The following is a 26,703-nucleotide window of genomic DNA, read 5'->3' on the forward strand; positions in this document are numbered from 1 at the left end:
ATTTTATACACAGTAGTTAAATAGTTAATTGTGGGGGTTCTTACCCTTTTTGACCTCGGGGCCCAACTTTTTCCACTACATTTAAATATTAACACTGAATTAGTAATCTTACTGTTGATTTTAATCATATTCAATAATCATATCTAACCTACTTACAGTTAACATCCTTGTCAAATGATGTGAAAAAAAAAAGAAAGATTATTTTTTAACTCAAACTTTAGGCTAATGTCAGGCTGAATAGAAAAATAAGTACTTACCAAGTATCCAGCATAAGAAGGGACTTGTAAAAAACTGACAAAAAAATCTAGCAATATATGTTGTAGTAAAATAAATAAGAAATAATAACACCCTGGACAAGTCGCCACCTCATCGCAGGTTCATAATACATACAAAACTAGATGATGAAAAAATTAACAGGAAATAGTTAACATGTTCAAATAGTACTTTTTCAATCATTTATGGTGTTCATTTGGTCTTTTAATGTTATTGTCAGTAAATTACAAGGAAAAAAGTTACTAACTTTACAATTAGACAGCGGTACCTCGGTTTTCCTACGCCCAACTTTGACTAAATGTTTTGCTAAAATATGGCCCCCATTTTCATAAGTTTTGCTAAAATATGGCCCCCATTTTCATAAACGGTATGACTAAACATTGCACTCAAACTAGTACCTTGGTTTGCATATTGAGTGCCTGAACAAATTGTGACTCAGTCTGAGTACGACTGCAAAATCAGCCACCATGGGGCCAATGAAAGTTGTATGTGCCAGCACTTTGATAGAGAAAGTGAGAAATTTATTGCCACGTTTGCCAAAAAGAGTCTTTAGTAATCATGAAATGTTCATTGTGTGTATTCCACATTGTGTACTGCATGTAAAAACTAGAATAATGTGTTTTGTGTTGATATTGTTGAGTGTCTAGAAAGATTATTTTGATATACAGATTACAGGAAAAAAAGTACTTCTACTGTTAATCTAAAACCCACTAAAAACAGCTATCCATCCATCCATCCATCCATCTTGCTACCGCTTGTCCCGTTCGGGGCAATGAATTATTTATTCTTGAGCAAATTTGGGCTAGTTTTTTCTCTAAACATTACATCCGTGTATTGTCGATGTTAATCTGGTTTGTTGACTTAACAAGCACATTTTTAAGGCATACAGGCATAAATCCAATGTTAGAGATTGTCGAAATTAATCATACTTAGTGAAAGAAGGTGTTTAATGCTGCAGATTCCGACAGCAATCATCCAGGACTGAGAGATAGGCTGATATCAATTCCGATACTGGTCACAAGTATGACCTGTAATATTTCCAATGTACTTACTGTACGTATGATGAGTGTTGTTGACAGTTTAACAACAACACAGTTGAGATAGGCTCCAGCACCCCCCGTTACCCCGAAAGGGACAAGCGGTAGAAAATGGATGGATGGATACAATTGTTGGATAAAAACAAAGTAAATAATACACAATAACTAAACAAAAGCACAAGTATTATCCACTACTTACTTCTGTGTCCAGGGAATTATTCCCTGAGTTTGTAAACATGAACAAAAACAACAAAAAAACATTTTGAAAAATATGAACCAAACCACTCTAGTATCGATCTTATACTGATACTACCTTTGGTATCAACACCACCAATTTATGGATCAATCAACCCTCCTTTTACATGTTTTGTACTGACTGTGACAGTTGCTGTTGGCACTTATTTCTTGGTATTGTTTCAAGCAAGCTTAGCTTCGCTATCAGCATGCTTGCTCTCAGGGTGTAACATGTTGAGCCTCGTCCTTCGGTGAGAACGATATTTGACAATAATACTTAAAGATACTTAGGCAGTTTATTTGCTTTAATGGAGGTGATTATTGTTAGCTTACAGTAGGGGAGCCGCTCCACACTGTGTATGGAGAGATGTAATTAGCTGCTAGCCTCTTCTCAGCCGGGAGTCTAAAATTGTGCCAGCCCGAATGATTAAAGGGCATTAATCTGCAATGGCAATCACATACGTTTTCACAAAAATTTCTGATATGTATCAGTGGTTGATTAATCGCCACATTCCCATAAAGCTAATTAAGCATCTCAATGATGTTTTGTGTTGTCTTTACGAAACAAACTGTGTGTACAACTGCATGATTTGTAAACACAACCATTCTGTCCTAAAGCAGCAGGGAATTTCCTCTTTTTTGACGTGTGTCTGCAGTCATGTTCACAGATCCCTTTCTCGAGCTGGAGGAAAAAGCATTTTGTTTGACGTCAGAGCGATAAATTAAGACATTTCTTGTCTCCACACCCGCTGATGCTGAGATGAAGCACGGCAGCTAGGGCGTCGTGTTCAACGTTCAGTCGCATTTTTGTACATTGCAGGTAATGTGTACGTTTTATCTCCTTGTCGAACGGCTAGACGCATGTGACACGCTTGGCTCAGTAAGGTCTTTAGCCAACAGCCCTGCCGCAGGCAGACATCTCCACTTCTCTGATCTTTAAAGAAAAAAAACAAAACAAAAAAACAAAAATGCAAACAGGCCTGACCTTTTCCTCTTCTAAAACTTTTCTTCAACGCCTTTTTTTTAATCCAGCATGGACATTAATATTTTCCTGGGTCTGCGCGGTATAAACAATATACTGCATGCACAGTCTACAATACTTGCGAATGACACTCAGAAATGTAATAAGAAAACATGATACAACAACTGGACAGTACAGTCACTATAAGACATTAATATTTTAATGTTACATTAAAAAGTCAGGTTTTATTAAACAATTAACATTTGCTAAAACACACAAGAGTACCAGAAATTGGCACCGTTGAGTACCATATCAACTTAAATGTGAAAGGTACAGACCTGTAATTGTGATTAATGAATGATGAGGACACATTCTAGCTGTAAATTTCATGCGAACTCAACGTAGCGTCCTCGCTAACGTCCCTTCCCAGTGCATAGCCGCTTTTAAGTCAAAAATCCTTGCCTCCATGGCGGCAAATAAACAAAATTTCTTTAAAGTAACATTATCACTGGACAACAAGGACTAGCTAAACATGCTACGCTACACATCGTAGGAGGATCCAAGAATTAATGCTAAACGCTCAGCTAGAGCTCTTCAATATGGGTGGATCAATACAAATATCGACAGTAATGATACCTAGCATAGTACTACGGTGGTTGGATCGGGGGGGGTGGGGGGGGGGGTTAAATCCCCTCCAAATATTTTTGGGGTTAAATTTGTTTTTTAACTCAAGAAATAATTCCCTGGACGCAAGACAGCTTTAAGGGCAAAAACCCCTCCAAAAAAATAAGAGTCAATAGTAGATTTTGTTTATGTTGTGTTATTTTTCACCCCCCACTTTACTTTTGCACAAATATTATAAGAAATTAACCAGTATATCATTTAATTATTTTGATATTGTTACATTGCCTTATTTTTTTTTTTTCTGATCAAAGAATGAATTATTCAATTATCTAGAAAATTTGAAGGGTCAATACTAGCATTAGTATGTAACTACTTGGCATTGGTTTGATACCAGAGAATAGGTGCTTATTACAATTTAACATAAGTGCAGATAAAAGTAACCAGATATTAACAGTACATTATCAAGTAGATTCATTGTTTTGAGAAAATACCACCGGAAATACTGTATTTTCCTAACTGTAAGCCGTTACATTTTTTCCACGTTTTGAACTATGCGACTTATAAAACGGTGCAGCAAATTTATGGATTTTCTTTGCTAATGACCATGTATTGTATTTCATATTACACCGACAGACACTGAAAAGGTGTGTGATTGTTTGTGGTACGCCCCAATCTTTTTTGACAATTTCGCTTACTGCCGCTGGTTGAAAATGTAATTGCCGTTTCAGTCCTTGAATCTGAGGTATTCGTCCATAGAGTTTCTGCACGAAAAGATTCTTCATCCATGACTCCAGGCAATGTTTAAGTTTTACAATATAAGTACAATAATTCACAATTACTGTTTTAATATATATTTGTACATGCTAGCGAAATGTAATCAAGTTGGCTTTATTAGCATCAGCTGATACGCTAACACATTTACGAGTGTCTGTGTTAGTATTATTAACTTACAATGGCATTCTTTTTGTATTGTTCCAGAGTCACAAATTCACCAAAACTGAGTTAGTCAGGAGTTACTGAGTCTGTTTAGCTAATTCAGGAGCTAGCTTGCACGGCTAGTGGGTCTATGATGATGACTTCTGTTTTTTTTGATCATCTGTTATACTGCCGTGTTACAGGCAGCGTTTAAAAACATTTATAGTATGTAAATAAACATTTACTAATATATTTCATACCGGTATATGTCTACAGTTAATAGTCCGGTGCGGTTAATATGTCCATCCGTTCATCCATCTTTTCCCCTTATCCGTAGTCGGGTCACTGTGGTAGAAGCCCAGATTTCCCTCTCCCCAGCTACATTGTCCAACTTTTCCAAGGGGATCCCAAGGCGTTCCCAAGCCAGCTGGTAGACAGTCTCTCCGCCGTGTCCTGCTACTTCCCCGTGGTCTACCAGTTAGACATGCCTAAACACCTCCATAGTGAGGCGTTCGGGAGGTATTCTGACCAAATGTCCAAACCACCTTATCTTGCTCCTCTCGATGTGAAGGAGCAGCGGCTTTACTTCGAGCTCCTCTCGAATGGCAGAGCTTCTCACCCTATCTTTGAGGGAGAGCTGCGCCACCTGACAGAGGAAATTAATTGCCAGCTTGTATCCGTGATCATGTCCTTTCGGTCATAACCCAAAGCTCATGACCATAGGTGAGGATGCGAACGTAGATTAACCGGTAAATTGAGAGCTTTGCCTTCCGGCTCAGCTCCTTCTTCACCACAACGGATCAATACAGCGTCCGCTGCACCGATCCGCCTGTCGATCTCACAATCCACTCTTCCCTCACTCGTGAACAAGACTCTGATGTATTTGAACTTCTCCACTTGGGCTAGAATCTCGTCCCCAACCCGCAGATGGCAGGGCACCATTTTCCGGGCGGGAACCATGGACTCTGGACTTGGGGGGGGGGGGGGGGGGGGGGGGTGATTTTCATCTCAGTCACTTCACACTCAGCTGTGAACCTATTCAATGAGAACTGAAGATCCTGGCCAGGTGAAGCCAGCAGAGCATAATTTGCAAAAAGCAGAGAACTAATCCTGCAGCCAACAATCCAGATCCACTCAACGTACCGACTGTGCCTAGAAATTCTGTCCATAAAAGTTATAAACAGAATCGGTGACAAAAGGCAGCCCTGGCAGAGTCCAACCCTCACTGGAAACAAATCAGACCTACTGCGGCAATGGGATCCAATCTCTGACACTCTCAATAATAGTCTGATACCCCATACTCCCTGAATGCTCTCCACGGGAATCCCGAAGGACACGATCAAATACCTTCTCCAAGTCCAGAGAGCACATGTAGACTGGTTGGGCAAACTCCCATGCACCCTCAAGGATCCTGCCAAGAGTATAGAGTTGGTCCACAGTTCCACGACCCGGACGAAAACCACACTGCCCCTCCTGAATCCAAGGTTCGACTATCTGATGTAGCCTCCTCTCCAGTATACCTGGATAGACCTTACTGGGAAGGCTGAGGAGTGTGATCCTTCGGTTCAACTTTTTTAAATATATAAACAATGTATATAATATGTCATAAAATAGGGGCAGCAAGGTGGGACAGGGGTTAGTGCATGTGCCTCACAATACGAAAGTCCTGAGTAGTCCTGAGTTCAATCCCGGGCTCGGGATCTTTCTGTGTAGAGTTTGCATGTTCTCCCTGTGACTGCGTGGGTTCCCTCCGGGTACTCCGGCTTCCTCCCACCTCCAAAGACATGCACCTGGGGATAGGTTGATTGGCAACACTAAATGGTCCCTAGTGTGTGAATGTGAGTGTGAATGTTGTCTGTCTATCTGTGTTGGCCCTGAGAGGAGGTGGCGACTTGTCCAGGGTGTACACCACCTTCAGCTCAAATGCAGCTGATAGGCTCCAGCACCACCCGTGACCCCGAAAAGGACAAGCGGTAGACAATGGATGGATGCGGTCATAAAATATATGTAAACATCAGTTTGTTTGAAAATGTTGCGGGTGCGACATAAGTATCAGCCCAGAAAATATGGTAATGCTGTGTGACCGCATACGTCAGCAGCTAAATTAGGAGCCTTAGTAACCCATTTTAAAATGGTTCTATAAAATATGGTGGAGATGTATGAAAGGTGATGTCATATTTTGCTTCAAGCCACCTTTTAGCTTGTCCTCCTATAAGCAACAAGTCAAACACAAAGAGTCCCCTAAACCCAAAGGCAAGCCACCTTACCACCAGAGACTTCTTTTCCTGTATCTTCTCTGTTAACTTAAGCCACAAACGAGTATTTTTCCACCTGACGCTCTTCAACCGACCCAGTCGTGGCATCATAAACATTTAATAGAAGTGGCTATCATGGCCGAGCAGATGGTGCTGACAGTGCAAGATGCGAGCCTTCCACTTACGTCACGGCTCATAAATAACGGTTATATAGAAATATGAATAAGTAAAGACACTGATGGGAAATTGCACTGCTATAACCAGGTTACTTTTGCTGGGGATGGTACAAAATAATGGGGCAGCACTGTAAAACAGGGGTTAGTGTGTCTGCCTCCCAATACAAAGGCCCTGAGTAGTCCTGGGTTCAATCCCGGACTCTTTCTGTGTGGAGTTTGCATGTTCTCCCCGTGAATGCGTGGGTTCCCTCCGGGTACTCCGGCTTCCTCCCACTTCCAAAAACATGCACCTGGGGATAGGTTGATTGGCAACACTAAATGGTCCCTAGTGTGTCAATGTGAGTGTGAATGTTGTCCATCTGTGTTGGCCCTGTGATGAGGTGGCGACTTGTCCAGGGTGTACGCCACCTTGCGCCCAATTGTAGCTGAGATAGGCACCAGCGCCCCCGCGACCCCAAAGGGAATATGCGGTAGAAAAATAATGGCAAATGTTGCCTTGATGTGTGTCTTCCTGCCATCACAGCTTCCAGGTACATTTTCTGATAAACTTATGAATGTAACATTTGGAGCTTAAATCTGGTTTCTATGATTTATATGCTTTCAAATGATGTCACTTATACGGCACAGACGCTACATTTGGAGGACACATGTTTTTGAGAAGAAATATCACTTGTACATGCATATGTGCCAAAATGTGATATTTTAACATCACACATTACGTGTATCCACTTATTTTGTTTTGTCAACTTAATGAAAATAAAGCCCATTAATACCAATGAATTCTATTTTTGCCAAGCTGTTACCACACATTTGCTGTTTATTTTGTACGTCTATTATTCCTTCATTTTCAGACCACAGAGGTTCTCAATTTAGATTTTTTTTTTTTTTTTCAAAACACACCTATTCAGATTTGCTTTTAACTAATGTTCTGTGTCCTGTATTTTCCTGTCTTGTAAATGTCCTGTATTATTATGTATTTTACAATGTACTGCTTTTATAGTTCCTGTATTTTATATTATTACTTTGAACTGTTTTAGATTTAAAATTTTTATCCTGCAAAGTGTCTTGGAGTACTCTGGGAAGCACTATACCAAATAAGATTTATTATTGTTTTTTTTACTTTTTATTCATACAATAACTAATTCCAGTTGTTACACTAACGGCTAAATGAATTTAGAGGGGGAGGAGCGTGGTCCACGCGTTACCTGCGGGCGGGGTGTGTGCAGCAGCCAAAAGGTGAGTGGATATCTCAGCTGGAACGAGTTATCTAATCACCTGTTCCTTTATTAGCATGAGGGGAGGACTCCTGCTGAAAAGCTAGGAAGGCTGCGTGCTGAAAAGCGAAGGAAGAACACAGACGGCAAATTGACAGAAAAGAAAAGAAAAATCTATTGTAAAAACCTGCATCCTGCGGTAGTTTGGTCCTGTCGGTCCGACGAACCCCGAGGGAGAGGAAGAAAACTTCCACAACTGGCACCCAACAAAAACGGACGACAGAGATGTCCACCACAACCCCCCTGGAGACGCTTGAGCGAGTACTGGCCGAGGTGTCGGCAGCAAGCCAGCAGTAGAAGCAGCTGCTACAGAGCCTGATGGACAGATCTACAGAAGGAGCGGGAGCCACGGCCTCCATGCAGCGAATGGGGGAGACCAAGAACCCCCACACATTCTTAGACGTCTTTGAGGCCACGGCAACCTCAAGCAAGTGGCCGGAAGGGAGAATGGGGAGTAAAGCTGCTGCCGCTCCTGGTGGGGGAGGCACAGCGGGCGGCGTTGAGTCTCCCGGCAGCCGCCCGGATGCAGTACTTCACCCTGCGCCATGCCATCCTGGATCGGGTCGGCAGCAGCCCGGAGGATCATCGGAGGAAGTTCCGAGCGATGAAATTCGGCCCAGAGGACTGCCCCTTCGTCCTGGCGCAGCAGTTGCGGGACACGGCAACCCGGTGGCTCCAGCCGAACGGGCAGGACCCGAGAATGTTGGAGCACATTCTGCTCGAACAATTTATCGATGCCATCCCATCCAGGACCGCCGTGTAGGTGAGCTACCACTGCCCCCCCGACGTAAAAAACCGCAGTGACACTGGCTGAGAAACACTTGGCGGTCCAAAGAAAGGCGACTGCAAGGACGGCCGAAAGGCCCACCCCAGCACCCCGCCGCCGACTCACGCCACAAGATGGGACAGCCCTGGAGCAGCGATCCCGCCCGGCTGGACCCCCCGAAATCAGCGAGCAGGTCCCCCTACTCGAACAATCAACACAAAAGCACAGACACACGCACCCATTCATACACACATACACACCCAACAAGGGGGGGAACCGAGAATGTAATATCCCATCTGCAGGCAACACGGGGAAAAATCGGGTGTATTCATGGGGATGTGCACGAGTACCCGATTGTGCCAGTGGAAATTTGGTATAAGGGGTCAAAAACAGTGTCAAGGTTGCCGCAAGCGTGCACCTTACGCACCACACAATTCAAGGAACGAATTGGCCGGGGTTTAACCAATTAGTGACGCAATGTGTGGGGATGCGTTCACGGACTGTAGGACAGGGGAGTATCCGCACAGTACTCGGTGGGGAAGCAGTTTCATTCGGCGCTGCCGAGCGGGAACCGGCGGGGACTTCGCGGGAAGCCCCCACGGCCCCCCTTTGGCAACTCACGGAAGAGTTTCCCCTTGAGCAGTCCCGCAATGAAACTTTGCGCGCGGCCTTGGACCAGGTGGATAACATCGACGGTCAGCTGTTGCGCCCCGGGAAAACGCGGGTATTCTCCCCCTCTGCGATTATTAGAGATAGGATGTACAGAGTGAGCCGTGACACTCAAACAGGTGAGGAGTCCACCCAGTTGTAGGTGCCAAAACCCTGCTGGGAAATGGTTTTCCAGGCGGGGCACTGAAATCCCCTGGCTGGCCACATGGGGTACGATAAAACACTCAATTGGCCAGGCATCCGGGCAGACGTGCGCAGGTAGTGTGCTGCCTGCCCGGCCTGCCAGCTGGTTAATCCAACGGCCATCCCGAAGGCCTCTTTGCGGCCATTGCGCTCATGGAGGTCCCATTCGAAAGAATTGGGATGGACCTCATCGGACCATTTCACCCGAGCACACGGGGATATCGCTTTGTGTTAGTCCTGGTGGATTACGCAACACACTATCCCGAAGCAGTGCCTCTGCGCTCCATCTCTGCAAAGAGTGTAGCACAAGCTCTGTTTCAGGTCATCTCCCAAGTCGGAATTCTGAAAGAGATTCTGACAGACCAAGGCACGTCCTTTATGTCAGTGGTCCCCGACCTTTTTGTATCCGCGGACCGGTCAACGCTTAATAATTTGTTCTTCTTTGTCATGAAAAAGGGACGTTTTTGTCATGAAAAGGGGAGTTTTTTGTGGTTGGTGCACTATTTGTAAGTGTATATTGTGTTTTTTATGTTGATTTAATAAAAAAATATTTATATTTTTTATTTATTTTTTTTTATAAGAAATTCTTCTGCGGCCCGGTACCAATCGGGGCACGGCCCGGTGGTTGGGGACCACTGCTTTATGTCACGCACGTTAAAGGAACTATACGGGTTATTGGGGATTAAAGTGATCCGCACCAGCGTATACCACCCACAAACTGACGGGCTGGTGGAACGTTTCAATAAAACTCTGAAAACCATAAACCATAAGTTCACGCACGAGGACAAACCTAATTGGGATAAATGGCTGGATCCCCTAATGTTTGCGATGCGGGAGGCACCCCGGACCTCAACCGGCTGTGCGCCCTTGGAGTTATTATACGGCAGGAGGCCGCGTGGCGTACTGGACCTAATTAAGGAAAGCTGGGAGGAGGGTTCAAGCCGCAGTAAAAATGAAATTCAATACGTTATGGACATGCGAGCAAAACTCTACAAGGTGGGGCACTTGTCACGCGAATATTTGCTCCGCGCCCAGCAATGGCAGCAGCGCATGTATAACAGGGGGACCCAGCTTAGAAAATTTTCACCGGGAGACAAAGTACTTGTACTACTGCCAACCTCCAGCTCGAAATTACTAGCCAAGTGGCAAGGACCTTTTGAGGTCACACGGCAAGTGAATGATGTGGACTACGAGGTTCGGCGCTCGGACCGAGTTGGAGGCACCCAAATTTACCATTTAAACCTACTGAAAGCATGGAGAGAGGCGGTGCCTCTCTTCATGGTGACGGTAGTGAGAGAGGAGGAGGAGTTCGGGCCAGAGATCCCGCGCTCCGCCTCTTCCCCTCCTCTTCCATGTGATGACCAGCTCACATTGGCACAAAAAACGGAGGTTGCTGAGTTACAGCGGCGCTACTCAGACTGGTCTCGGCCATACAGGCTCCCCAAGCACAAACGCAGAGTAGTTCGGGAAGAATTAAAAACCATGCTGGAGTTGGGGGTAATAGAAGATTCCCACAGTGCGTGGTGCAGCCCCATTGTTCTAGTAAGGTAGAAGGATGGGTCTGTGCGCTTCTGTGTGGATTACCCCAAGGTGAATGAGGTGTCACGTTTCGACGCGTACCTAATGCCCCTGGTCGACGAGCTCCTGGATCGGCTAGGCACGGCTCGTTTTTTTTACGACACTGGATTTAACCAAGGGCTACTGGCAGTTTCCCTTATCACCAAAAAGCGGCTTTCTCCACTCCGGAAGGTTTATACCAGTTTGTGACACTCCCGTTCTGTTTTTTTGGTGCGCCTGCCACGTTGCAGCGCTTCATGGACCGGGTGGTGCGACCCCATGCTGCATACGCGGCTGCCTACCAGGATGATGTTATCATCCAGAGTAGCAGCTGGAAAGATCACCTGCGGCAGGTGGGGGCAGTGCTCGAGTCCTTGAGGCGGGCTAGGCTCACCGCCAACCCGGCGAAGTGCGCGGTTGGCCGACGGGAGGTACAGTATCTGGGGTGCCAATTAGGGGGGGTGGGGGGGGGGCACAAGTTGACAAGACAGCGACGATTGTGGCCTGTCCACCCCCCAAGACGAAAAAAGAGGTGAGGCAGTTTTTGGGACTGGCGGGCTACAACCGCTGATTTTTCCCCCGCTTTGCGGACCTGACCAGCCCACTAACTGACCTCACCCGAAAGGGTGCTCCAGATCTGGTTCAGTGGACGAAACAGTGCCAGCGGGTGTTTGAGAAGGTAAAAACAGCACTCTGTGAGGAGCCGGTGCTGCAGATGCCAAATTTTAACATCCCTTTCCGTCTGCAGGCGGACGCGTCGGGGAATGGGGGCGGTGTTGACCCAGCGACTGGAGTGCGTCGACCGCCCCGTGCTTTACATCAGCCGGAACCTATCGGACCGGGAGGCCAGGTACAGTACGGTGGAGAGGGAGTGCCTTGCCATCCGGTGGGCGGTCGGGGCCCTCCGCTACTACCTGTTGGGGCGTGACTTCAGTCTCTGCTCGGACCACAAACCTCTCCAGTGGCTCAACCGTATGAAAGACGCCAATGCGCAGATCACCCGGTGGGGGGTTTGTTACACAAACGGCTAAACTAATTTAGCGTCTATGGAGAGGGGCGTGGTCCACGTGTTACCTGCGGACGGGGTGTGTGCAGGGGCCGGCCATGAAGCAGCCAACAGATGAGTGGATATCTCAGCTGGAACGAGTTATCCAATCACCTGTTCCTTTATTAGCAGCGCCAGAGACCATGAGGGGAGGACTACTCCTGAAAAGCAAGGAAGGTTGTGTGCTGAAAAGCAAAGGAAGAACACTGACACCAAACAGACAGAAAATAAAATAAAAATCTATTGTAAAAACCTGCATCCTGCGGTAGTGTGGTCCTGTCGGTCCGACGAACCCCGAGGGAGAGGAAGAAAACATCCACAGCGTCATATGCAGCAGTACATCAAAATATGTTTGTTGTAGAAAAAACATTTAAACACAGGTCACTTTTTGCTGTTGTTTAGGGCCACAACCTTATGATTATGGCGACCTGTCACTGCTGTAGTTGATCATCAACTTGGTCGTCGTACTCTGCAGGTGCTTGCTTGTTACTTTGATAGACTGAATCACCCCATGGATACAACCAGACCTGGTTTCTCCTAAACTTTTATTCAGCAGTCAGTTAACATCTCCCTAATAAGTCCTATAGTGTGGTTTAGCAACGACAAACGCCGTCATCGTAGCAGATTTATGACCGTATTTCCAAAAAGAATGTGCCATTTATTTTTTTTATTGTAGCCAAACATTATCCCTGAAAAACCTAGTGTCTAAAGAACATTTGTTTTTTCATAGTTTTTTTGCCAATTTATTGTGTTTTGTTTACTTTTTCCATGAATGCTCAAACTACATTGAAGCTTTGAAATGGCTTCATTCACTGCAGTAGGAAATATCCTACACTTTTTCCCCTACGGACATATCAACCTTTTATTTACCTGTTTGTATAAAATGTGGACATTATCAGGAATATAAAAACATGATCATTGAACATATTGGATAGGGCAGGGGTCACAAACCTTTTTGAACCCAAGAGCTATTCTTGGGTACTGACTAATGCGAAGGGCTACCAGTTTGATAGACACTTAAATAAATTGTATTTCTGTTTGACATTCTGGAGTACTTTTGTAGAGATTAAATGATGAAAAAAAAAACCATATAATTGAATAGTTTAAAAAGGGGAGAGAATAGGAAAAAAATTAAAATTAAATTTTGAAACATTGTTTATCTTCCATTTCGACTCTTTAAAATTCAAACTTTTACCAAAAAAAAGAAGAGAAAAACTAGCTAATTCAAATCTTTTGAAAAAATAAAAAAAAAAGAATTTATGGAACCTCATTAGTAATTTTTCCTGATTAAGATTAACTTTAGAATTTTGATGACATGTTTTAAATATGTTAAAATCCAATCTGCACTTTGTTAGAATATCTAACAAATTGGACCAAGCTATATTTCTAACAAAGACAAATCATTATTTCTTCTAGATTTTTCAGAACAAAAATTTCAAACGAAATTAAAAAGACTTTGAAATAAGATTTACATTTGATTCTATAAATTTTCTAGATTTGCCAGAATAATATTTTTGAATTTTAATCATAATAAGTTTGAAGAAATATTTCACAAATATTCTTCGTCGCAAAAACAGAAGCTCAAATGAAGAATTAAATTAAAATGTATTTATTATTCTTTACAATAAAACTAATACATTTACTTGAACATTGATTACAATTGTCAGGAAAGAAGAGGAAGGAATTGAAAAGGTAAAAAGTTAAATGTGTTTAAAATCCTAAAATAATTTTTAAGGTTGTATTTTTTTCTCTAAAATTGTCTTTCTGAAAGTTATAAGAAGCAAAGTAAAAAAAAAAAATGAATTTATTTAAACAATTGAAGACAAAGTCTTTAAAATATTTGCTTTGATTTTCAAATTCTATTTGAGTTTTGTCTCTCTTAGAATTAAAAATGTCGAGCAAAGCGAGACCAGCTTGCTAGTAAATAAATACAATGTTAAAAATAGAGGCAGCTCACTGGTAAGTGCTGCTATTTGAGCTATTTTTAGAACAGGCCAGCGGGCTACTCATCTCGACCTTACGGGCTACCTGGTGCCCGCGGTTGGTGACCCCTGGGATAGGGTGTACACCACCTTCCACCCGAATGCAGCTGAGATAGGCTCCAGCACCCCTACGACCCTGAATGGGACAAGCGGTAGAAAATGGATGGATGAATAGTAGTCTATTTAAATTGTTCATTAGGTAATTATAGTACTAAATATATGCACACATTTGTAAAATAATAATACATTTCTTCGTCGTTTAGCTATTTTTGTGGTGGAAGATTTCTAGTGACAAACACTGATCAGCTACGTTGTATTTATCATGTTCTTGTCACGACAGTATGCTTCCATGGTGTTGCGTTACTCTTCAGTCTTATTTCTTATTTAACAGCTTGACTTTAGTCTGCTAACGTTGTTGCATTTGATTACTGTGGCTCCTTCACAGTGACCCCAAATACCCATAATCCCCTTCTCTACCTTTACACTCTTCTCCTCGGGGTAATTTGCTGTGTAAATACGTCGCCCAGATGCAATTACAGGCAGCAAACATCCTCATTGTTATCGCTGGAGGAGTGTGACGCTCATTTGGAACCCCCGCTATTGATCGGTATCAACCGAGGAGAGGATTACTAATGAAGCCATTTAAATGTCTCAGTAGACTTAACACTGAATGTTTACCTGCACAGACAACACATTTCTTTCATATTTGTCTTCCTACACTTTTTGTTTTGGGCTCCGTGCTAGCTCAATTATTGAGCAGCTTTTTCTGCATTGTGTTTGTATCAGCCAGCTTGAACACAATGCTTGTTTTACAGTCTTTGAAGCAGGGAAAGCCTGTTTGTAGCCATTCTACGCCTGTGGACAAGCGATTGTTTTCATTCTCTGCTGACTTTGTTCTTTGGTCTTCCTTTTCTTTGCAACTTTTTCATTGTGGTTAACTGGTGTATTCTAATGTGACTTGTGTCCCAGAGGTGGTTTAAAGTGCTTGCTTTGTGTATGATGGGTTTTACAGCTGATAAAAAAAAAAAGAGTGCAAAGTAAACTTTTTTAAGAAAGCCACTTTGGTTATCTGGGGGTTTGTTAAAAGCCAAATATTCCATTTTGAATTGCCTGCTTGATGTAATATTTTTAATGCATGCTATTAGTTTGAACACAAAAAATACAATCTTGTATGCAGAAAAGCTTTAAAAGCTGTATCCAGGGAGTCAATAGTACAGTAAATTACAAATTGAGGCCTATGTTAAACGTTTTAAATGACTCCATAGCACAAGTCGGAAATAGCTTGTACATTATTTAACAATCAAATTGTGTGGGGCGGGGGGGAAATAATTTTGTAAAGCCATGCAAAATGGAATAGTGACACGCAAATTTCGAAACAGTCCTCGTTCGATTTTGGGTGTATAAATTAAATTCGTCCTGTTGGCGCTCCTTGTTACTCCTGGGCCTCCTAGTTTGACCACAAGAGGTCGCCGTTTGACCATTCTGTCCCACTTTTGTTCTGTCACTTTCGCCATTAGACGCACGTACTCAAATGTACTGTTTTAAAGCTCTTAAAATAACGTGTGATAAATATGAACACTGAATTTGAGATTATTGCACAGTGTAATAATGTGTATGATGGAACTTTATTAAGACCAGGCTGCCTATACGGTGCCGCATATGGGCAATCTGCTGCAGTGCTGCCTATTGGCCACCTGAGGGCAGTCTTCAGCAACTTTTCTTGCTGTGTCATTACCTGTGACATTTAATATGCTAAACACCAACAAAACAAATTTAAAAAAATAAAATACATTTAACTGCTAATAAACAAAAACAGTATTTGATTTCCTGCATTTATTTACAAGTGATAATTATAAAGTAGCCATCCATAAAATGTAAACAAGCAAATGTCCAGCTGACACTAATATTTAAAGCCACAATCAATTCAAAGCTGGCAATGTTAATGTATAATGTCCACTGTGGCTGAAAAAGTGACTTATCTTTTTTAAGACAAGGAATCTAAATATTTTCAGTTATGTGCATTCTCATTTGCACTCCCAATAGTACTTTGTTTGAAATGAGCAAACTTCTTTCTGTTCCCGCCATCCAGATAACCAAGTGCTTCAGTTCGGGAAGCTGGTGAGCACCTCCAACACCTACCAGCCCGTGTGCCCCGGAGAGGCCAGGAAGTGTGTGACTGTGACAACAGAGCAGCCTCTGCTTTGGAGTATGGGCATCCACAGAGAGCTGGAATAATGACCAACTGTTGAAACTTGTACAGATTTTGCTACACAAAACACTGCTGGACTTTTTTGGACAGTGCAACAGAAATGGAACAACATCAAAACTCCATGGTAACATATCGTCACGGTAATAATGCCACAGTACGATATTATTGATTAAGTGGCAGGAATGTTTAGGGTAAACACTTGCTGCAATTGGACACAAACAAAACTCAAATACTCTATATAATTAGTTTGCTTCTATACCAACATGTATTTTAAAGGCCTACTGAAACCCACTACTACCGACCACGCAGTCCGATAGTTTATATATCAATGATGAAATATTAACATTGCAACACATGCCAATACGGCCTTTTTAGTTTCCTAAATTGCAATTTTAAATTTCCCGCGAAGTATCCCGTTGAAAACTTTGTGGTATGACGCGTGCGCGTGACGTCACCGGTGGTAGCAGATATGTTCTTACAGCCCGGTCCAAGCTATAAGTCGGCTGCTTTAACCGCATAATCACAGTATTCTGGACATCTGTGTTGCTGAATCTTTTGCAATTTGTTCAATTAATAATGGAAAAGTCAAATAAGAAAGATGTTGGTGCGAAGCGGTGTATTGCAGCTGCCTTTACCAACACAAACACGGTCGGTGTTTCCTAGGTTACATTCCCGAAGGTGAAGCTTTACTATGGAACAGAGCGGTCAAGCGAACATGGTTCCCGACCACGTCAACCGGCAGGTTTCGGTGAGAAAATTGTGCTAATAAGTCGGCTCTTACCGGAGACATGAGCGGAGCTTGCGTCCTCCTGCAGCTGCGGACTATTACCTCCTCCTACCGGAGACACTGGCGGTCACCACACCCCTCCGACTTTCAGGTACCATATAATCTCACTAAAACACTAGTAACACAATAAGTAGATAAGGGATTTTCCAGAATTATCCTAGTAAATGTGTCTAATAACATCTGAATCGCTCCCACTGCCCTCGCCTTTTTTTTTTCTAGTCCTTCATTGTCACTATCCTCATCTTTCATCTTTCATCCTCGCTCAAATTAATGGGGAAATCGTCGCTTTCTCGGCCCCAATCGCTCTAGCTGCTAGTGGCTATGATTGTAAACAATGTGAGGATGTGAGGAGCTCCACAACCCGTGACGTCGCGTGCAAATTGTCTGCTACTTCAGGTACAGGCAAGGCTTTTTTATAAGCGACCAAAAGTTGCAAACTTTTTCGTCGATGTTCTCTACTAAATCCTTTCAGCAAAAAAATTGCAATCTCGCAAAATTATCAAGTATGACACGTAGAATGGACCTGCTATCCCCGTTTAAATAAGAAAATCTCATTTCAGTAGGCCTTTAAGTGCAAGACTAAGATATTCACAATATGGAAACCGTGCAGCAAACAGTGTGCAAACTAAGTAATCCCTGGGTCTAGATCTTACCGCTTCAAGTACCTGGAGATACAAGAAAAAAAATCTAACTATGCAACAGAATCTATCTATACTTTGTGGGGTGATCAAGGGTTATCTGCAACAGATTGAATTCTAGGCGTCATTCTACACAACAAAACAGATGAAAACTTGGAAAAAGCACGGAGGCCAACAACTTCTTAGTGTGTGGCTGGACTCTCCAAGATAAATCATGCATTGGTAATTCTCAGGTACAGTTGTAATATCATGTTTTAACCTTGCGTCTTGCGAGGACACGTCCTTGTAAACAAACGGAGTAGCACTCGATAACCTTGATTAACTTTTTTATTTTCACATTATGTTAACCACTCAAAGATAATCGGAAACACCACTGAAGACCTGGCTGCTTACAAAAGAAGACGGAATGTAGTTTTGTCGCACATGTCGTCACGAGTATGCATATGCATGTCTTTCCTTGTAGACGTCAAAATCGTGGTGATTGTGCTGAAAGATTAATTTGTGATTGCTGTCTTTGGTAAAATATTAACTTGGGTTTTGCTCAAATTTGCTTTTTTGATGCTTTCCGAAACTCATAGCAAAAATGTGTTTTAAGAACTCGGAAACAAGATAAAATAGAAATATCAAAATACCTAAATGGGAACTGCTAAAGACTAAAAGTATATAATACCTCCCAAAAGTATCCACCCCCCTTGGCTTTTTACCTAATTGTTAAATTACAACCTGTAACTTGTTTTTAAACCAAAATGTATGATTAATCTGCACAAAATAGCCTAAATTGGTTAAGTAAAATGAGAAAAATATTTTTTCAATTAATGTACATTTTAAAAAATAAATTAGCATGTGCATATGCATTCACCCTCTTTGTTATGGAGCTCTGGTGCAACCTATTATCTCCAAAAGGCACATAGTTAGGGTTGCGTTATAAAGACATCCACATCTTTGGTGATACCCAGGAACACCATAAAACCCATTTTACCTTCAAATTTAAAGAATATGGGACCACAACAAACCTGCCAAGACACGCAAAACTCCGTCTGGAAAAGGACGGCATTAATCAGAGGCAACAGAGAGACCAAAGGTAACCCTGAAGGAGCTGCAGAGTTCCACGTCAAAGACTGGAGTGTCAGTTCAAAAGACCACAATAAGCTATACACAAGGAGCTGGGTTTTATGAAAGTGGCCAGAAAAAAAGCCATTAGTGTTAAAAATAAGTCAATAACGTGCCACATTCCTTTGGGCAAACTAAAAATCTTTCACCCTTCTGGATTACCTCTCAAGGAACTCTGAAATAACTAACCTTTTCGCAATTTCAACGTTTCCCACAACCAAAACAACACAAGCACGTGGCATGTTTCTTCGAGAAAGGCAAAATGCCGCCCAGAACACTTTGACAAAGGACATTTACTTGACCACCACATCAGGTCTCGCATGTTTAATTAGCGGCATGTGACGTCAGGTGAATACAACCTACACCACGGGAACCCTTTTTGTTTCAAATATATTTTCCGGTTGACGATCAATCAAGTAGCTTCTCATATTGCTCTTATTTCTCATGGTGTGCAGTGTCCAAACCCCTACTGGGGGCTTCCCTTCACGCGGTGTCGTCACCAGCACTGTCGCCTTGGAAACGTTCGAGACAAGGGTGACATGTTTTGCAGTACGCAGACTTGATTAACTCAACCAAAAGGTTATGTTTTTGTAATGGGTTGTCTGTCAGCAATGTAACTCAGTTATTGACTGATTGCATATGATTTTTAGTAAATGTCCCAAAAAATTTCCTCATCTAATATGAACACACTTCTCTCGCATGCTTCCTCTATTTCCTCCCCCTTAGTGTTCCACGCCCTTGCCTGTCCCACGCTGCGCCAAGGTTTTTGGGAGATGGTTTATTTTCAGACTGGGCAACCCAAAAGTGCCAGAAAAACTCCACTTACCTAGATTTGTTTGATACAGTCCCCATCACGGCATTATTGTGAGGATTTTGAAACCGCAATATTGTTGCATCCCTGCAGCTCATACATCCACAGGAGACTATTACAAATATATTGCTGTTTTACTTCACATACTGTATCACATTGATGAAAAAAATGTTTTTATACAACTCCTCCCATCTAAGTGAGTGCACTGAACTTATGTTGCCAGGAAAAAAAGGAAATAAAGAAAAAATGTTGGGTTCCTATTGTTTGTTTTTGCTTTTTATTTACACAGCAAAATAGAAATGTTAATTACAGAATGTCAAAAAATGTCACCCCTTCAATCCCCCCTTTAGAATGTTGCATGTCGGTCTTCTAATGCCGGATGCTGACGTTTGTCTTCTTGCTTAGTTGGATTTTAACCACCGCTGCAAGACAAAAATATAATGTTTTACACATATTTTTGTTTGCTAATTGAAAATGTTGCATTACTACAACAGCATTCATATTTTTTCCACAGAGTAACCAAACCGCATATTAATACAATTACTGTAATGTTTAAAATATGACGATATCGTTTTTCTCTCTGCAAAAGTGGCCTTACAAAAATTTAAACAATGTGTTGCAGTTACTTACACAATGATGTTGTTAATGGGGATGTGGATCAGCTTAACGAAGAAACCGATGAATCCCATGATGGCGAATCCAATTGCTGTGGCCATTGCGATTTTCTGGAATTCTGGTAAATAGTGAAAAAGGTGTTCGTTAAAATAAAACTAAATCCCAACATACCACCTACTGTAACGGCGCAAGTCAAATTAGTGCAAAAATGTGACGTGAAAAAGAGATGCTCCAAAACCTGTTTTTTTTGTTTGCTGATCCCACGTTTGTTTTGCCCAAAACAAAATGCATCTTATTCATAGTTTGGTGTTAAAATTAAATAATCCCAGCCAGACACAATTGGAGTTTTTCAGTACAACAGTAAGTGGAAATGTATTACCCAGTGACAACTTCTTTGAAAAGTGTAGAAATGTATACTTCAAAAGTAGTACATGTTTTATTTAGAGGTAGAGAAATATCATGGACGTGAGTATTTTAGACTAAAAAGTGTTATTTAGTGCCAGTAATACAGGGTTTCTGCATGTATCAGCGAATCTAATTTAATGTTTTTTAATGCAAATTAAATCAAATGTCATGCCCATGTCTGGCTTCAGATCGTTATTATATACAATCAAAATTACTCAATTTTCTGTATGGACAAAATTGTAAGCATTTGACAATGGTATGGTGGATCTTTCTGTGTGGCGTTTGCATGTTCTCCCCGTGACAAGCGCACCTTCTTACATATTTTACGCGTGAAACGTCACACGCCCTCCCCAAGCAGAGGTAGCAGCATGGGTACCATGAATTGATGAATGTGGACCCTGACTTAAACAAGTTGAAAAAGGTGTTACCATTTAGTGGTCAATTGTACAGAATATGTACTGTACTGTGCAATCTACTAATAAAAGTTTCAATCAATCAATCCAAGGTAACATTAGCTGTGATGCTAGCGAAGCCGTGCGAGTGGTAATACGAGAGAAAGAAGGTGCGAGTCTGGTAACAAATGAAGGAAGGATTAATTCCCAATAAAGACGGCAGGGGGTCCATCGTCTGGCGGTGGTTCGGCTTCAAGCGGGAATGTCGAATAGACAACTTTAATTCGTCAAGTGTGGGGCACAAGCGTTGCTACCAGAAGTAGCATTACTGCTAATATGGTGCATCATTTGAAAAGTCACCTGTTAATAACTATTTAATAAATACAGTTTTGGTAAATTGACTTAGTTGTGATTTTCCCTCTCTGCATGAACGTTTAAAATGAGCATATATTAATGTAGTATGAAGAAGAATGTTTTAATGTAGACACATAGAATCATCATACTGCTGTGATTATATGTGATTAAGTGTTCATTCAAGGCTAAAGCAAAATATGGAGATATATATCGTGTATCGCGATATGGCCTAAAAATATCCATCTATCCATCTTCTTCCGCTTATTCGAGGTCGAGTCGCGGGGGCAGCAGTCTAAGCAGAGAAGCCCTGACTTCCCTCTCCCCAGCCACTTTATCTAGCTCTTCCCGGGGGATCCCGGGGCCTTCCCAGGCCAGCCGATAAACATAGTATTCCCAACGTGTCCTGGGTCTTCCCCGTGGCCCCCTACCAGTTGGACGTGCCCTGAACACCTCCCTCGGGAGGCGTTCGGGTAGCACCCTGACCAGATATCCGAACCACCTCATCTGGCTCCTCTCGATTTGGGAGGAGCAGCGGCTTTACTTTGAGTTCCTCCCGGACGAAAAAGCTTCTCACCCTATCTCTAAGGGAGAGCCCCGCCACACGGCGGAAGAAACTAATTTCGGTCGTTTGTACCCGTGATCTTATCCTTTCGCTCATGACCAAAGGTGAGGATGGGAAAGTAGATTGACCGGTAAATTGAGAGCTTTGCCTTCCGGCTCAGCTCCTTCACCACAACGAATCGGTAGAACGTCCGCATTACTGAAGACACCGCACCGATCCGCCTGTTGATATCACGATCCACTCTTCCCCTACTCGCCTAAAAATATCAAGATTTTAAAAAAAAGGCCATATCGCCCAGCCCTAACTTCAATAAATAATTAGTTTCACCCCAATTGGAAAAAAGTGGGTGACGTGATTTTATTTATTGTCTTTGTCCTCGTAGACAATAATAACCATTGATTTTAGATCATAAAATAATAGCCTGATGAGTTCAGTGGTTCTCAACCTTTTTTCAGTGATGTACCCCTGTGAAAAATGTTTTAATTTAAGTACCCCCTAATCGGACCAAAGCATTTTTGGTTGAAAAAAGAGATAAAGAGGTAAAGTACAGCACTATGTCATCTATTTCTGATTCATTAAATTATAGAACAGTGCAAAATATTGCTCATTTGTAGTGGTCTTTCTTGAACTATTTGGGAAAAAAAACATATAAAAATAACTAAAAACTTGTTGAAAAATAAACAAGTGATTCAATTATAAATAAAGATTTCTACACTGAAGTAATCATCAACTTAAAGTGCCCTCTTTGGGGATTGTAATAGAGATCCATCTGGATTCATTAACTTAATTCTAAACATTTCTTCACAAAAAAAGAAACATGTCCACAAAAAAATCTAGCTGTCAACACTGAATATTGCATTGTTGCATTTTTTTTCACAGTTTATGAACTTACATTCATATTTTGTTGAAGTATTATTCAATAAATATATTTATAAAGGATTTTTGAATTGTTGCTATTTTTGGAATATTTTTTTTACATCTCACGTACCCCCTTGGCATACCTTCACGTACCCCCAAGGGTACGAGTACCCCCATTTGAGAACCACTGGATTAGTTGACTAAATCCTGTCCAATTGGGTCGAGAAGACATACCTTTTCTGTCGGGTTTCGTGCATCTCTTGACAAGCCTGATGGAGTCCTTGACGAACTGCCTGCTCGGCTCAACAAACTGCATGACTTGGTCCATGTTGATGTTGATGTTCCCTGCAAACACAACACGACAGCACCACAAACTGTTAAAGAGGCATTAAAGGCCTACTGAAACCCACTACTACCAACCACGCAGTCTGGTAGTTTATATATCAATGATGAAATATTAACATTGCAACACATGTCAATACGGCCTTTTTAGTTTACTAAATTGCAATCTTAAATTCTGTGCGTAGTATCCTGTTGAAATCGTCGCGGTATGATGACGCGTATGATGACGCGTGCGCGTGACGTCACCGATTGTAGCAGACATTTTGTTCCAGCCTGATCCCAGCTATAAGTCGTCTGCTTTAATCGCATAATTACACAATATTCTGGACATCTGTGTTGCTGAATCTTTTGCAATTTGTTCAATTAATAATGTAACCGTCAAATGAGAATGATGTAGGGGGGAAGCGGTGTATTGCGGCTGCCTTTAGCAACACAAACACAGCCGGTGTTTCCTTGTTTACATTCCCGAAGGTGAAGCTTTACTATGGAACAGAGCAGTCAAGCGAACATGGTTCTCTACCACATGTCAACAAGCAGGTTTCCGTGAGAAAATTGTGGTAATAAGTCGGCTCTTACCGTAGACATGAGCGGAGCTTTTGTCGTCCCTCCTGCAGCTGTCAAAGAGGCAGCTGCGGACTCTCTTGCCTCCTCCGACCGGCCGCTCCCGAACGAGTGATTGATTAACATGGACCCCGACTTAAACAAGTTGAAAAACTTATTCGGGGGTTACCATTTAGTGGTCAATTGTACGGGGAATGTACTTAACTGTGAAATCTACTAATAAAAGTATCAATCGATCAATCAAAAAAAAAGCTTCCACTGTGGAGGGGTACACCCCTCCGACTTTCTGATACGACTATATCATCTCACTAAAACACAAGTAACATAATAAGCATGTAAGGGATTTTCCAGAATTATCCTATTAAATGTGTCTAATAACATCTGAATCGCTCCCACTACCCTGTCATTTTTCACTCCTTCACTCTCACAATCCACATCCTCAAATCTTTCATCCTCGCTCAAATTAATGGGGAAATCGTCGCTTTCTCAGTCCGAATCGCTCTCGCTGTTGGTGTCCATGATTGTAAACAATGTGAGGCGCGCCACAACCCGTGACGTCACGCGCATATTGTCTGCTACTTCCGGTACAGGCAGGGTTTTTTTATTACAGACCAAAAGTTGCGAACTTTATCGTCGATGTTCTCTACTAAATAATGTATGCAAAAATATGGCAATATCGGGAAATGATCAAGTATGACACATAGAATGGACCTGCTATCACCGTTTAAATAAGAAAATCTCATTTCAGTAAGCCTTTAACTCACTGCGAGGTTATGCTGACGGGTGGCTTTAGCCGCATTCCTTAAAACACCCCCAACATCTTAATGACAGTAGTTGTCGTACCGTTGCGTATTATAAATGTGTGAAATGTACAACACAATTGCTTCCATGTATGTTAGATGTATGACGAGGTGTTTGCTGGAGAGATATAGTTACTGACGACCATGCTAACCAATGACTGCTCTGTGTAAAAAATACACAATGATATAAACAAAGAAAACAAAAAAAATGTGACTTGACCCTGTTTGGGAGTACCTGCGGTAATAAAAGAACAATATAGCTTTAAAATGTATGTGGAACAGGGTGGTTCTTACCTTGCTTAATGAGGAGCGTCGTTAGAGAAACAGCCACGTAGCGACGAGGCTTTAGAAGAGGGCAAAAAGCTGACGTATACTTTACACGCGCATGCGCGGAAATTCTTACTCGTCGCACACGTCAAACGCAAACTTTGGCCCAGAGTGACATCTAGCGGTGAAAGACGAATCAGGCATGACATACTGCATTTTATTATATATTTGGTATTTCTTTGTTTATGATACAATGTCTGTCAGTTGTCACTCATTTCATTAATATGTACATGAACTTTATTGCTACACGCGTTGTTTAAGTGCCTTGCACATCAATGTAATTGCATGTGTTTATTACATACGATTTAAAGGATTTAATATATTTAACACTGAAAAAAATGCATTTGTTTAGATAATTATGGCCAAAAGTTGAAAAAATACTTGAAAAAATACAACTTTTAAACTTTTAAAAAAAAAGAAGTTTGATGACCATCCATCCATTTCTACCGCTTGTCCTGTTAGGGGTCACGGGGGGCGCTGGAGCCTATCTCAGTTGCATTCGGGCAGAAGGCTGTGTACACCCTGGACAATTTGCCACCTCATCGCAGGGACAACACAGATAGACAGACAACATTCACACTCACATTCACACACTAGGGCCAATTTATCAATCAATCAATCAATCAATGATTATTTATATAGCCCTAAATCACTAGTGTCTCAAAGGGCTGCACAAACCACAACACAAACCACAACGACATCCTCGGTAGAGCCCACATAAGGGCAAGGAAACCTCACACTCAGTGGCACGTCGGTGACAACGATGACTATGAGAAACCTTGGAGAGGACCGCATTTGTGGGCAGCCCCCCCCCCCCCAGAGGTGGTTAGTAACGCGCTACATTTACTCCGTTACATTTACTTGAGTAACTTTTGCGATAAATTGTACTTCTACGAGTAGTTTTTATGCAACATACTTTTACTTTTACTTGAGTATATTTATAGAGAAGAAACGCTACTTTTACTCAGTTCCATTAATCTACATTCAGCTCGCTATTTGTTACTTTTTTTAATCGATCTATTAATGTTTGTTTTGGTTAATGACAGAGCTTCAAAATAGAATCTACGCATGCCTGCGTTTCACCAATCACATGCAGTCACTGGTGACGTTGGACCAATCAAACAGAACCAGACGGTCACATGACCCAATTAAACAAGTTAAAAAACGTATTCGGGTGTTACCATTTAGTGGTCAATTGTACGGAATATGTACTGTACTGTGCAATCTACTAATACAAGTTTCAATCAATCAATCAAAAATGTAAAGGAAAAAAGACACTTTTTATTTCAACCGTACCTCCCGTCAAAAGCCTAAAAACTGATCGCACAGTTCCTGCCTTCACAATAAAAGTGCCGCGCCATCGCGCCTGCGCTAACAAAATAAGAGTCTCCGAAAGCCAGAGCAAACAAGCTAGCAGACTAGGGAGTTTGCCGCCAATGTATTTCTTGTAAAGTGTATAAAAATGAATATGGAAGCTGGACAAATAAGATGCCAAAAACCAACGACTTTCATGTGGTATTGGACAGAAAAGAGGAACTTTTTTTGTCCTCCATTTGAAAACGTGGACGTCTGATTCCAATCAATGCAAGTCATCAGAATCAGGTAATACACCAACTTATATTCTTGTCTTCATGAAAGATAGGAATCTATATGTTAAACATGCATGTATATTCATTAAAACACCTTCAGCATGTGAACAAAAACGGCAAAATAAATAAATATAAATTATATACTGTAGATATAAATGTATGTATGTATATATATATATTTAATATATATATATATATATATATATATATATATATGATATGTGTGTGTATAAATGATTTGTGTGTGTATAAATGATATGTGTGTGTATGTATATGATATGTGATATGTGTATGTATATATGAGGTAGATCACCTCGACTTGGTCATTTACTAAGTAATTGATAAACGTTGAAAAACTTATTCGGGTGTTACCATTTAGTGGTCAATTGTAC

The 26,703-nt window shown here is 41.7% G+C and overlaps 2 protein-coding genes across 5 annotated transcripts in view; one reads left to right on the plus strand and one right to left on the minus strand.

The window, feature by feature from the left end:
* Positions 1–19,768, plus strand: part of tpk1 (thiamin pyrophosphokinase 1) — a 130,724-nt gene extending 110,956 nt beyond the window's left edge. For all 4 annotated transcript variants that reach the window (XM_061921962.1, XM_061921964.1, XM_061921965.1 and 1 more), the window contains one exon: positions 16,041–19,768. In XM_061921962.1, the coding sequence (XP_061777946.1) occupies positions 16,041–16,186 (146 nt within the window). In that variant the 3' untranslated portion in view covers positions 16,187–19,768. The remainder of the gene's footprint in view (positions 1–16,040) is intronic.
* sec61g (SEC61 translocon subunit gamma) lies at positions 19,756–24,839 on the minus strand. Its single transcript, XM_061921966.1, has 4 exons — positions 24,690–24,839; positions 22,927–23,037; positions 20,137–20,239; positions 19,756–19,928 (listed from the first exon to the last, which is right to left on the minus strand). The coding sequence occupies exons 2-4, from the start codon at positions 23,018–23,020 to the stop codon at positions 19,919–19,921; spliced, it is 207 nt and encodes a 68-aa protein (XP_061777950.1). The 5' UTR covers positions 23,021–23,037; positions 24,690–24,839; the 3' UTR covers positions 19,756–19,918.
* Positions 24,840–26,703: the final 1,864 nt, after the last annotated feature.

The sequence above is a fragment of the Nerophis ophidion genome, linkage group LG15 (assembly GCF_033978795.1).
Source record: "Nerophis ophidion isolate RoL-2023_Sa linkage group LG15, RoL_Noph_v1.0, whole genome shotgun sequence".
NCBI classification, from domain to species: Eukaryota; Metazoa; Chordata; class Actinopteri; order Syngnathiformes; family Syngnathidae; genus Nerophis; species Nerophis ophidion.

Bases quoted from the DNA above. Each gene is read 5' to 3' on its own strand.
- sec61g (XM_061921966.1), bottom strand. From the start codon at position 23,020: ATGGACCAAGTCATGCAGTTTGTTGAGCCGAGCAGGCAGTTCGTCAAG. The intron at 20,240-22,926 runs GTATGTCTTCTC...ACTATTTACCAG, and splicing joins CACGAAACCCGACAGAAAAG to AATTCCAGAAAATCGCAATG.